The 14,353-nt window shown below is 39.4% G+C and overlaps 1 protein-coding gene across 1 annotated transcript in view; it reads right to left on the reverse strand.

The window, feature by feature from the left end:
* The window catches only part of LOC149788949 (uncharacterized), a 145,616-nt gene extending 132,444 nt beyond the window's left edge, over nucleotides 1-13,172 (reverse strand). Inside the window, exons 1-2 of the mRNA XM_089975093.1 lie at nucleotides 13,017-13,172; nucleotides 7,825-7,994 (exon numbers count right to left, since the gene is read on the reverse strand). Coding sequence (XP_089831219.1) covers nucleotides 7,825-7,994; nucleotides 13,017-13,152 — 306 coding nt within the window. The 5' untranslated portion in view covers nucleotides 13,153-13,172. The remainder of the gene's footprint in view (nucleotides 1-7,824; nucleotides 7,995-13,016) is intronic.
* Nucleotides 13,173-14,353: the final 1,181 nt, after the last annotated feature.

Below are 14,353 nucleotides of genomic sequence, written 5' to 3' on the forward strand. Positions count from 1 at the left end.
TGCGAACCCTCTCGACGAGTTCAGTATTATTTTTTTTAGCTGTGTTAGCGCCGCAAGCAATTCGTGACACTTTGTGTCGTACAATGCTATCCGCAATGATAGCTTCGCTGATTTCGCGCGGGCCACCAACAAGTCATTTACGAGCTGGTTATTAGAGTCAGTTAACTGCGCTGTTTTCTCTTCAAGTTGCTTGTAGCGCTGTTCAGCTGAATCTCGCTGTCGTGTCAGCGACGCTATCTCGGTTTGGTTTGGTTTCGTCGTAACCTTTGCCCGAATAGACTCTGGGTCTTGTTGGCGCCATATCTCGTAAATTCGGTTGTACCCGACGTGAAACTGCTTGGCGATGACGGCTATTGGCACAACGCCGCGTTGAAGCTGAATTTGTTTGACCTGCTCCGGATCTAAGGTGTTTTTCATATATAACACAGTGAATAAAAATTACTAACATGATAACTATTACTTGATTTTCAACGGCGTAAAAAAAAATGTTGTGTAAATTTATTTTTGTCAAAACGCAGCAAAAACACACAAAATAATTGTTATCGTAATTGTTGCCGGAGAATTATTTCAAGGAATCATTTCCGAGAATTGTTTTCAACAATTATTATTCGTCGATGAGTAATTTATCGAGTTTATCGGAGAGCGTCTTTGACAGTTTCTCCTGCTCAAATATTTTTCCAATGTCGTCAAGGATTTTCTTTAGCGCGCGCGCTATTGGTACGAAGACTTTGATCTGATCTCGGTGTTGGCAGATAATGTTGTACCTGAGTTCGTTATCAAGCATCTTTGCTGTTCTGTACTCGCGCTTGTGAGTTTTGTAGCCTTGTGCGCGAGACTCCGAGATAGAATCGTACTGATCTTGCAACCACTCCGCGTTAAAGATTTCACTTGATGTGGTATACTTTTTCACTGCGTTGATTTCATCGATAAGTGCTGCAACCGTTGTCTCGTCCATATATCTATAGCTGATTTGTTTCTTTAACATAATGTTAAGGCTGATCGGGCTCATAGAATGATATGAGTTTGTCGTATTTTTCCGAGTAGACCGTCTTTGTTCCAAGATTAATATTTATGTGGATTGATGCCCGTTGCATTCCGAAATATTTAGCAGCGGAATTCATTGATGGGAATTCTATCTCATCTGAGTCCATTACGGCAACGACCGGCCTTCGAGGAAGCCTTTGAGCAGCTCTTGTTGAGTTGCGAGAATTTTCGCTCTGAGTAACAGCTCTTAGATTCGTTAAGCGATTATCTAGTTTGTCTCGGTTAATGTGATCGATCACTAAACCCTGCTTGATTGGTCCGTGAAAACATTCAAAAACAAACCTGTGAAGACGATAAGTTTTTTCCTCGCCTGATTTATAGACTTTAACTTGTTTATAACCGTGTTTTTTTATATTCCCGAGTGGTTTTTTTAATCTGCAGTGTCTAACCGTTCCGTCTGTGGAGGATTCGTAGCAATCGTAGATTGGGTGTCTTCTGAACTCCATTTGTCTATACTAGATGGCATTTGTTTGTCTAAATAGTGTATCGGGTGATCACTGATGTACTCCTGTTCCGTGTATACGCGGTTGTATTTGCGCAGATAATATCTGGCTAGCTCACGAAATCGTTTACTGCCACATCCCAAACACAACTTTGTTTTGCCACGGACTGTAACGTTGCATACGGCGCAAATAACTCCACCGTTGGATCCTCACTTGAAATTTTGATTATGTGAAAAACAATACACGCCGACACATTTACGCTGGCACTGCTCTTTGGTTCCCATGATTTTCCACGCACAATAGTTTTCAGGCATATATATATGATGTTTTTTTAATTAAACATAATTTGCCCTATTGTTATATATGAATGACTTTGATAGGTTGCCATCGACGAGGTCAACCAGGAAAAGATTTGATCTTGACAAATTAACCAGCGATCCGCAACGAAATACGCCGACCGAGCTGAACAGGATCATCCAACAGGCGAAAAAAGAATTTCGTGATGATGGCGCGGCTTATGTGTTTTCGACGTACAAAATTATCAACAATCTCTCCGTCGATGATATCTTTGAGGGATTATTCAGCGACGACGTCATCGACGGTATGATGTCAGATGATCGCGTCAGTAGCATCATTAAAAATCTCGGCAATACCAATTACACGCTGTTGATAAAATTTATAACCGGAGTCGTCGACGAGGATGGCAACGATAAATGGATTACCCGCGATAAACGCGATCCTGTTCTTGCTGGTGGCAAAACTGTTTTGTTGAGTCGCGCTAGCAGACCAGGAATGCTTGTTGGAATTGATAGTCCATACTATAACAGAGCGTACCCTGCAACAGCGGTTGTTTACGGATTATATCCGCTGAAAAAACCAGAAATTGGTAAACTCGCTCCTATGCGAATGTCAACGACGTTAAACTGCGTAGCCGAGAGAGTAATGGAACATTTCAGCAACGCCTTGCGAGGCAATGGTTTAACCGCGGCAAGAAAAGCAGCGATAACAGCGTGGGCTGATAAAGTCAGCGATGGCGGAGCATCAATAGCTGATGTTGCTGCGTTAGAAAAATCACTAAAATTTCCAATAACCGTGAAGTCGTTGACGGGGGAACAACTATACAAATCAAAATATAACCGCAATGGATCCCCATTGAAATTATTGATCACAACAGTCACACCTGGACAGAGTCGGTTAGGATATTTCCCCGAGATCGTGTTGTGAGGCGCTACGACGGTAACATATTTGATTACATCTATGAAACGAGTAAAACAGATCCCGTGTCGGTGTGGTTATTTAGCAGCGACGAAGAATCTGAATACGATCAATTTGTAAAACCCAACGGGGAAGTATACCGAACTGAGTCGTTGCAACACACAATGAGAACACTCGCGGAAAAATACTCAGTTGATGATTCCTCGATAGATCAGCTGCTGACTCGCTGTTTCACTGTTCCCAGTGTTGTCGCGCACATAGCCAGAGACAGAAACTCGTGGAAACCAACCAGCGACAGATTCCTCGAGGATATCAAACTGAGTTGTGTCGAATATGGCCACGGCGGGCTGTAGAATACCCGGTATGATTACCGCGACATGATCTCGGTAGACATGGCAGCGTGCTACCCGGGAAGCTTCCTTGGATATGGAGAGTGCAGTGAGTATTTTAAAAGATTCGGCCATCCGACTGCGTTGATGACCAGAGTATCCATTGATGGACCGCTGCCCGATTATGACCTGACTGGATTCGCCAAAGTGACCTCGTTTCGATTCGCTGCGGGGCTGCATCCGATCAACTACGCATGGGTTGGTAGGCATCTTGCCGAGAAGGCGTGGGCGCCTACTGTGTTGCTGCGATTCATGATAGACAGTGGAATACTGACGTCGCTGACTGTCGGTGAAGCAATTATATGTTATCGGAAACAAACCGATGTTTGGTTGCCAACGCCGGTTGCTTTTGTCTCCGAGGAAACAATGAAACAGTGGACACAAGAGCACGTTGACAGATACATGGCAATGAGGGAAAGCGAAGCGAAGGACCTTGGACGAAGACTTATAGGAAAGTTTACCCAGGGCGCAGCATTTGATCACAAAATACATCACAGCAGATTAATCCTTGATGAGGCCGAACTCAATTTTATAATAGCTGATGCCGCCGCCAAAGATGTGTTTTGTCATAGAGAAGATGCGATGTTATCGAACGGAAAAAAATTAGGCACAATTGTTAGTTACCTTGACGGGGAATCGCGTCAATATACCCATTTGAGATCGTCAATGTTGGCTTATGTCACTGTAAACCTGCTGTCGATGGTAAACAGATTTTCCCGGACCGCGGTGAGAGTTGCCACAGATTCATTTTATATATCACGGGAACATCTGCCGCTGGTAAAGAGCATCGTCGGAGAATCAGCAGAATGGGGTCGCTGGCGTGTAAAACAGGAGCGGTTACACGAATACTGTGAAACAGCTGATGTTACGATCAAAGACTGTTATGTTGAATCAGCGATGACACCATCGATGGCGTCGACGTTACCATCAGTGCATGATCCTGTCGCCAGACACAGAACTGTATACCTGAACGGACCGGGCGGTTGTGGTAAGACAACCAGAGTAATTGAATTGTTTCGAAACTCTGATATGATTGTGCTAACTCCCACACACAGACTTGCCAGGAAAATGAAACAACGCGGTGTTAACGCCGTTACCTATCACAGTTTTTTTAAATACAGCGGAGGTACGTGGACTCCTGAGCGAATGGGCACAAAGTATATCCCTGAAAAGGTTTTGTGGGATGAAGTAGCCACCGTACCGCTGGATACGTTAAAGCGGTTTCTCGAGTGGTTGTTGACAAAGAATACTGCAGTCGTTATGTGCGGCGATCACGGTCAGCCACCACCGTTTACAGGCAAATCTCCACATGACTGGCTAAAAAATTTTGTTAACTATTACGAAGAGATCGACGACGACATTAGGGCGATTGATGACCGACTAAAGAAGTTTAAGAAGCTGATCCGGCTACAAAATAATAAAACCCAATGTTACTGTATGCGTAAGATAATTCCTAAGACATCCGTGAAAGACTTCCTGGTGACGTGGACTCCAAATGATATTGTGGTGGCGAGTAGAAAAGCGGTCAGGGACGCACTTCAGCGGCGATTGTTTCAGTTGCATCGAGAAAAGTTTTCCATGATGCCGGTACCGTTGTGTTATAGACCAACGGATACACGACAGCAAAATATCGATGTGGTCATACCAGGGAAATCTGAGCGACAACAGTTAGTGTTAAACGATATTGTGCTGGTCGATATTGATGTTGTCGACGCTGCACTTGCCGCTGATAAATCTCCGTGGATGCTAGGATACGCTATGACAATTCACTCCGCGCAGGGATTAACCATAGAAGACACAAAAGTTTGGATTGTTGATGATCGCATCGAGTGGTCCAATTTAGTTTACCTGGCAGTGTCGCGAGTGCGAAGAATGTCTCAGTTGGGAAGAATTGTGCTAGATACGTCAACGACATCGGTCGTCGACGAGTCGGCGATGATTGACACAATAAGAAAAAAATTAACAAATTACAAACACAGCGACAAAAAAAATAATCGGAAGTTTGATCTTGATGCTGAATTCGTTATTGCGTTGAAACAACAGCAAAATAATCACTGCGCGAGCTGCAATTGTATAATGCTGTGGAAATACCCGAAAAATGACCCAAGACAATTCACGGTAGACAGAAAGAATAGCACCCTTGGCCACACACGCGAAAATATTATGTTGACCTGTCTTGAATGTAATAGACGCAGAGGTGCAGCTACGCTAACGGAATCACCTTAGTGATCGAAATCACTTTAGTGATCGAAATCACTTTAGTGATCGAAATCACCTCAGTGATTTTGGCGGCAATTGTGTATTGTCGGGAATCACCTGAAGTTGCTCACGGGTAAAGCCGCGTTGAGGAGCAGTTGAATCTAATCTGTAGATTGCTGGTCTGCCAGTGGATCTTGTTACGGTGGATATTTTGTGTGTGGTAACACTCCAAATGGGATCAGTCGCTCTTCGTTTGCCACCTTCAAGTTCGCCCGGTTCGTATAAATATCTAACTGTAACATTACCCAACACTGGCTGCGTTGAAATATTATTACGTTGTAACTGTATATATTTTTTTTGTGATTGCGATAGCAGGTTTCATGTTGGTTGTTCGGGTGATCTCGTTATTTAGCGCAGCTATCACACTTGGTAATCTTGCAACCCATTCGCGCGATCTCGCATCCTGAATAAATTCCTTCGCGTATTGATACCCAAATAATCTTTCGGCAAGTGTTCGATTAAATCTTTCAACGATTGCCTGATCACGATGAATTTCAGTGTGTCCACGTCGTATGGTAACGTTATGTTGCTTCATCAGCGATGATACTGCACCTTGAAACTCCCTGCCAGGATCAACCTGTAGCAAATGTGGCCATCGTAGAGGTCCTCGCTGATAAATTCGTTTAAACGCATCGGCCACTTCAGATGCTGTCTTTGTTGTCAACGGCTTTGCTTCCTTGTATCTGCTTGCAACATCAACTACTGTTAACGCGTATTTGTACATTTTCCGCCGAACTGTATCATGTGGCAGGAATAGTATGTCGGCCTGATGGACTTCGTTGGGCACACTAACATCAAAATGGATAAAGTTGATTCGGCTAGGCGGCGGCAAATAAATTTGCCACACTGCCTGTTTTGATAGCCAATTTTTGGCAGTAGCCGCCGTAACCCCTGCTGCGCTAGCGAGTTTACTGATTGCTGCGTTACCTATCCAGTATCCGATCGGTGAATAATAAATTGCCTCCATTATTAATTACTAGCGCCTAATACTAGTTTAGTTTTCATTGCGGATTTTATTAACCAGTTAGCGAGTGATTCTTTGAGAGATTTATTTTTAATGGCGTTTAGCGCGTGAATTAATTTCACGTCTGCGATATGTCGCTGCTGCAAATCAGGATTTTTTTAAGCTACGTCATGAACATAACAAGCTGCATCGATAGCATTTACCGGATACTCACCAGGTTTAGGCTGATTGTTGCTGTCAAGTCTTATGTCAAGTCTGGTTCCGGGGCCACAGTAGTTGTATCCGGGGAGATGTTTTTCTCCGGGATACTTTGCCCAGGGAGCTCCAGGGAACTTTCCAAGTTGGGCTGCGATGTCGCCTCCGCTAAACCTTTTTTTTGGAATCTGAATTTTTTTGTGCCACAACGAGCACATCTTCCTGTGAGCGCGGATCGGTTATTTTTTGTTGTAATCGTTGTTAGATCGTTTGTGGGGGTTCGTGCCCGGCACTTCACACAATATAAATCCATAATATTATTTATTTGTATACAAATGGAAGTTACTGACTTTTCCGCGACAAAACGGAGAGAGCCGGTGAAACATAATAGTGTGCTACCCAACTCCGTACGGATGATTATCATCGGGCCATCTGGGTCGGGCAAAACACAGCTGTTGTTGAATATGATAATGAAGTGGATGAAGTGGGACAAATTATATTTGGTAGCACCGTCCGTGGACGATCAGCGATGCTATCAGGTGTTAAAAGATTTCAACGAAAGTGCAAAAACGGCTGTGGAAACCGACGAAGACGTAATCGAGTTCATAACTGATATCGGTGATGCACCTGGCGTTGAAGACATCGATGGATCAATTAACAATCTGGTTGTGTACGACGATGTTATGCTGGATAAGCAAACAAACCCGGCAAGAATATTTTCCCGTGGGCGTCATAAAAACACAGATGTGATTTATGTGACTCAACGATATACACAAATTCCAAAAGTTACCAGAGATAATTGTAACGTTCTTGCGGTGTTTAACGGCGTTGACGTGCATACGCTGAGAAATATTCACCAAACCTGGTGCAGCAGAGACATGGATTTAGTTAAATTCAGAAACTTCTTTAGTCGTGCACAGCAACGTCCACACGGGTTTGTGACGATAAATTTACATGACCCTGCAACGAGATATCGTATCGGACTTGACACATTATTTAGTTAACAATTTGTGAGCAGCAGGGAGGGCCAAATCCACAATGGTTTTCATGGGCAACCGCAGCGCAATAACGTATCAACCGCGCTGACTATCCCGTGAAACCCGTTATTTTAACGCGCAGACATTTCTATTGTCGATGCTAAACGAGGAAGGGTTTGTATCCGTAAATGCGGGATACTGTTGTAAATTGATTGGTGGAACTGTTTGTTTGGTCTGGAAACCTTGTGGGATTCGCCCTCCCTGCTGCTTAGGTCCCTATACAAGTGAGCATGGGAAGGTCAAAGGAAACTGACAAGCCCTCTGGACTGAGAACTTACCAGCATTGCCAAAGTGGGCAGGATGAAGAGGCTGCCATTTTCTGCTGCTACTATTAACCAGGCAATGGTTGGGTCAAGGCACATGGATACAATGGGATGATCTGAAGGCCATGCTATCTGTTTGACCACAGGGCACCTTCCACTGTAACTATACCTCAGAAGAATAAAACCTGATAAAGACAAAAGGTTATTTGAGTAGTATATAAAAAGGGGTTTTAAACTGCTTAAGTTTTTTTTTTTCTCATAAAACTTTATAGTAAATTCTCCTTGTATTACTGTTTTCCAAAAATAATACTCAGTTTTACAAAGGTAAGGTAACTTAATCTAGCAATCACCTTCATATACTGACCACCTGCCAATAAATACTAATTGTTTTCAGTCCCTTCCAAATGTACTATATATATATATAGCACTGACTTGATTTCTTGCTCTCAGTACATTAAAAAAACATCACATTTCACAAATATATTGTCATGTCTAAATTGTTTTGTTCTTTAATTCCCACATTTACTTTCCACCTTTGCCATTTGACAGGTATAATTAATGTGCCAGTATCACTGCGATAGCAGTAGCTGACCTCTATCACCTGACAGGACTATCGTCTTATGTTGGGGATTTCCACCACACAAAAGCTAGGTGTGCATGATTAGCAACTATTCTTATCTACCATAGCAATGACTGATGTGATCAAAGGCCTTTTCCTAATTATCTGCTTGAGAAACAATAATTAATGCTCAACATTATGGATCATGGCTGACTGAATTCACATTTTAACTTAACAATTAATTAAAACAAACAAAAGGGACAAGATAATAATGAGTAATCTCTTTTGTTGGACACTTTTTAGGGGGACTGTAGTCATTATGTACGTCTGCATGTATTATTTTGCCATAAAGGATGTGACATAAATCTAAAAGTTTGATAAATGAGTCTGTATTGGAATTGCAAATAATAAATCATTCCAGTCATGAAAGGCAAACAGTTGGACATAAATTGCATTAGCACATCTAGAATTTACATAAACAAGTTTTATTATAAGCTACTTGCAAAATTATTTGGTTTTCACCCCTTTCTGTTACTTAGTTTAAGACCAAAAATTTGTAACAAGTGATAAAGTGAATGAAAAATGTATAAGAGTTATTTTAAAAAGTTTATCAAACTGGCACAATGTTGGATCATCAATGGCACAAACAAAAATACCCTGAAAATGAGCACATAAAACTGGTTTAAAAATATCCTCACTCAACAACCTATTCAAAACTCCAGTTTTTTCTTCAATGTATGTGGTAAAATGGCAGCCATAATGTGTGCACATGGTCCAAGGTATCTCAACATAGGGGAAGAAGGTTTCAAAAAGTTTGGTGCTGCACTAAACCATCCACATTTTTAAATCTTATACTTACACAGTTTCCATTTTAACATTTTTTAAAATATCATTGTTGATACCTGGTAAATCATAATTTTCTTTTAACAGGAAATGTTAGCTCTGACAATTTTATCCAAAAAACAATGTTACATGATCAAAGCTTCATGTGCTATCTAAAGAAAACTGGTATATGTAATGTGATGTAATACTAATTAACTATTCTTCAATTAACATATCCAGTGTACTTGTACCATATAGCATGTTTTTACAGGATACCCCTCAGAACCAAAAATCACTGGGACCAAATTTAATTTTTCCAATTTTCAACTGTTTTCAGTTTACTGAGTCACATTATCACAAATGTGAAAAAATGCTTTTTTAGTTGACAAGTAAATACACATCACCAACCTGAACTTTAAAGATCTCAAAAAATTTTTAAAAAATCAATATAACATTCTTTGATTTGATAGTAAATTTGTGTGTATATATATGAAACATGGAAAGTGCTTATGTTACTTAAAAAAGTTGCAATTATGAGAGAACATGTGTGTCTATGTGCATGTAAGAGTGCAAACAATTAGAAAAGCTGTTTGCTGTTTGAAGATCTAATGAAAAATTAGCTGAACATTGTACAATCCTTGTGAATACAGTTTTACTGGTCTTATGTATCAAAAGCAAGGCAAGAGGGTTATTACAGCCTGGGTAATTAATTAAGAAAAAAGTTTTACTAATCATTTATACACAAGAAAAAAATAAAACTTGATTAAATAATAAACGGATAATCAAAATCTTTGTTTATTTACAAATCTAAATAAAAAAACTGTTTTTATCTGTTTCTATGTATTGTTGTAAACTTAATTATATGTAAGGAGCAAAGGGAGATAATTTGGATTTCATATATTACTTGGCAGCAATTTTGAATTTTGCTAATGAAGTTGAAAACTGAGTTTGGGTAAATAATTTGTGTGTGTGTGTCTGTGATTTGGATTTTTAACATAGCTTTAACAATATCATATCACTATGATGTCTGCAGTATGGCAGTTTATAGTGATGTCTAGCACTGGGGCATCATGCTGCAGACATATAGCACGATGTCCCACCCAGTCACATTATCCTGACACTAGGCCGACCAGTCCTAACACTAACCTCTTAATGCTGAGCACCAAGCGAGGCAGCTGTTAGTACCATTTTTGTAAGTCTTTGGTATGACTCGGCCTGGGATTGAACCCATGACCTTCCCCATCCAAGGCAAATGCTCTAACCACTAGGCCACTGGAGCAGTGGTAAATAATTTAGACTTGAAGATAAAGAAGACTGCACTGTTCATCTTTTTCTCATAAAACATTTCAGATTGAAATATTCACAGAATTTACCACAGTATGTACACATCCTTGACCTAGGAAATTGAGTCATTGTTAATTCTGGTGATGATGTTATTTCAACGGTGATTTATTCTGAGTTGCGTTGGAACTACTGCCCTTACAGTAGATGTTACCAAAGTAAATGGATCAGTTATTCTTCTGGGCAAGGTAGGATTTTTCTAAATGTTTTGAATGACATGCAAAAATAATATATAAAACAAATTCTGTACTGCCAACCACATAGAGATCCAAAAATATATATGTACACACACACACACACACACACACACACCACATAAACACATAGGGGAATCTTCTTTTTTTCTTAGATCTTCTGACACCTTCTTACCACAGTGATATAATTCAAAAGCTCATGGATCAAAGGTAGAAAAAATGATAGACTGTCACACAATATATTTGTCCCTTCCAGGTGTCATGCTACCAGGCGAAGTGGGTGAATGTCATGTAAAAAATGTAAACTTCACCTTCTTCTGTTAGGAAAGCAAAAACTACTTCACCCCATGGTTGTTTTGAGATACACTGAATGACCGTCGTTTTTTTGAAGCTCATTCGCCCTAGCCAGGTATATCCAGTGTTGTATTATAACTCAAGGCAAAATGTTGGCATGCACCAAGCCATCAAAAGCTGGTGTTAATATCAATACTAGTTTATCATATGGTCTGTGTAAACCACTGGGCAAATATATTAAAGAAAATACTAATTTCATAGAAAGCAAAGTATAAATATTGTTACTGAAGATTTAGCATAAAAGTACAATTATGTAGGTCACAAATGCATGGGACAATTCTATGTTGTGCAATTCAAGAATATTTTAAAAAATCAACAATACATCTACAGTACTATTTAACCAATGCCTGATATTACTACACATATACAAAGAAATAATAAAAAAAACAACTAAATGTACAATCCAATCAATGGACTTTTGTAAAAAGCTAGAACGTTAGTGCTCACAATATGAAAACCGTTCTTTATAAAAACAGATGCATTCATTCATGTGCTTACTGTTTCAATTCACTTGGAAAGACGGGTTTATTTCATTCATATCTTGACTTGTATAATTCAGTGTGTTATCTATGAATAGTTAAGGTAATGTTTTATTGGCAACAAAGAAACAATATGATATGAAGGTGTGTGCATTTAGTGAACTGTCATAAAATAAAATAAAAATCTTGTTTGAGGGTAGTTGATTAAGTATTTTTACTAATTTGCAATTACAATACTGCAGTTTAGCCTGCCAGTTAAAATTCATGACAATTTATAGCTTCTACAAATAATATGCTCTTTAAAATCATATGGCCAAAACACACTAAACATAAATGGTAAATTTTATACATTTGAAAATATAATAGTTTAAAACCAATGTCAAATGCAGATATGCATAAGGAGAAATAGCATAATTCGAATAAGAGAACTAAAACACACACACACACACACATATAAAACTATATATATATATATATATATATATATATATATATATATATATATATATATATATATGTATATATATATATATATATATATATATATATATATATATATATATATATATATATATATATACATACACACACACAGATATATATATATATATATATATATATATATATATATATATATATATATATAGAGAGAGAGAGAGAGAGAGAGATTCTCGCTTTGCTCCCACTTCTGCTTTCACTTCTCCCTGTTCTGACCAAAAGTAACTTCTCCCTAAAATTCAAGTCTAGATTGACCCTGGCCCTTCATACTCAGACCAATCTGGCTACCGTGGATACCTATATAAGCCGGAGATTCACGAGATCTTACTTGCAACTTACGAATATGTTCAAAACGAGATGGTGGATAGCTTACAAGATGAGTGGTAGTCCGAGTTTCCTCTTACTGTCCCACAACAATTTGATTATTGGACAATTATGTTGGAGTGCCCAACATAAATGTCCAAATTTCAAAAATGGGGAGAGAAGGGTCAGAGGAAACTCGGACAAGACAAAGTGGCCGTGTTAACTTATGAGACATTTTATGCAGTGGCGTCACAAGGGGTTGCGGAACGCACCGACTGACACCATCAGAGGGGGTGACACCAAAATGACTGTCTATAATATTTTTGAATTTTTGTGCAGGAAGGAGGTCCATGGAGGTGACACCATCAGTTACCGTACATGACTGTCTGTAAAAGGTTTGAATTTTTTTGCAGGAAGGAGGTACGTGGAGTTCACACCTTGAGTTACCCCACTGGGTAACACCAACCAGTCACGCCACTGATTTTATGTGTCCTAAAACGATCCAGATATAGAGATTTTTTAATTGATGGGGGACATTGGTAATTTTGGGTGGGAAGTTGAGATTCTCTGCTGCACTTGGTGTTTTGGATAATGGAAAAATTAATCATAAAAGTTCATTGGTTTCAATCTATATCCAATAATTTATTCCTTTTTTACCGTTAGTACATCCCAATGCCAACAGATTTCCCTCTCCATGTTCCCTCCATGTGTAAATGGACACTTTTGGGGAATCTGCAACATCAATATCGTCCTTGATGGACAACAAACGCACCAATTCGAACAAGGGATACATGTTAAGTCACCATGTTTACTTTCGAAATCATGTGATATGTTAGTGGCGAGTACAAGCTTGAGGGGCAACAACTCTTCGATTGAATACTGTATAGTCTGACTATACTTCCCCGTTTGTCTGTATCCCACTGCCGATTTCAATAACGAAAACGTTTATTGTGATGAAAGTGCAGAGAACTAAGTTAATTGAATCACTGATTTATAATTTCTAATCTATTGAGCCCAGAATGCAAAACTTCTAGTATCCCCTGCAGCTTTCAGGCTTAACGGACTTTCCATAATACCACGGCGCCATATTGCGTACACTATGGGCTAATTTATTTCCATCAGACGACATAATGACGTAATTCATCCTGTTCGGCAACTGCCGGATAATTTCGTAAATTACATAACGTTAAGATTTTTTAATTAAATCCCTTTCCACACATGAACAGCAGCAGAGAGGGTGAACAGACCACTTAGGGGAATGGTCACCCTTGTGTTTGACCAAAAAAAAATAGTGACCACTCATAGAGGTCAATTACCACGTCTACGATTATTGTTTGTCCCAAACAGAATTGTAGACGCCCCTCTCTGCTGCTATCAATATTGGGAATCATCATCTGAATCATGGGAATCTTCATCTGAATCATCTTCATCTGAATCTTCGGAATTTGTTCTATGTTTCAAGTAATATTCAAGTTCTGATGGTGGTTTTTCTATTTTTGGATTTATGTTCTTTCTGTGTTTATAATATATCATCAAACTTCTGTATTCCTCTTCTGCTGATATTAATTAAATTATTATGTTATAATAAAATGATACATCCAGAATCTCATACTGCAAGAACAGCACGAGAACGATTAGAAACAATTAAAAAATTTCTTCCTGTCAGAGACTCATTTAGAAAAAATCTGCAAGCGCAGCAAGAATCAAAAGTTGAGTACGAAGAAGACACTAAAAAACTATTTAAACCCGTCACTGCAGCTACTAAGAAAGCTGCAGCGGCTGTTGAAAAAACTATATGGGGAGATATTAAAAAGGAAGATGAGAAGAGGAAAAAGGGTATTTTTCCGGTATTAGAACAAACTGCGGCGCAGGCTGAAAAAATAGCAAGAAGAACTAAACAGACAAAGAAGATTTTACGAGACCTTCCAACTGACATAGCTGCAACTCAGCCTCCACCTGTTGGTGAGGAAATACTTGAAGGTATTGGAGAACTT

Source organism: Sinohyriopsis cumingii, chromosome 11 (genome assembly GCF_028554795.1).
Source record: "Sinohyriopsis cumingii isolate HCF-2022 chromosome 11, ASM2855479v2, whole genome shotgun sequence".
NCBI classification, from domain to species: Eukaryota; Metazoa; Mollusca; class Bivalvia; order Unionida; family Unionidae; genus Sinohyriopsis; species Sinohyriopsis cumingii.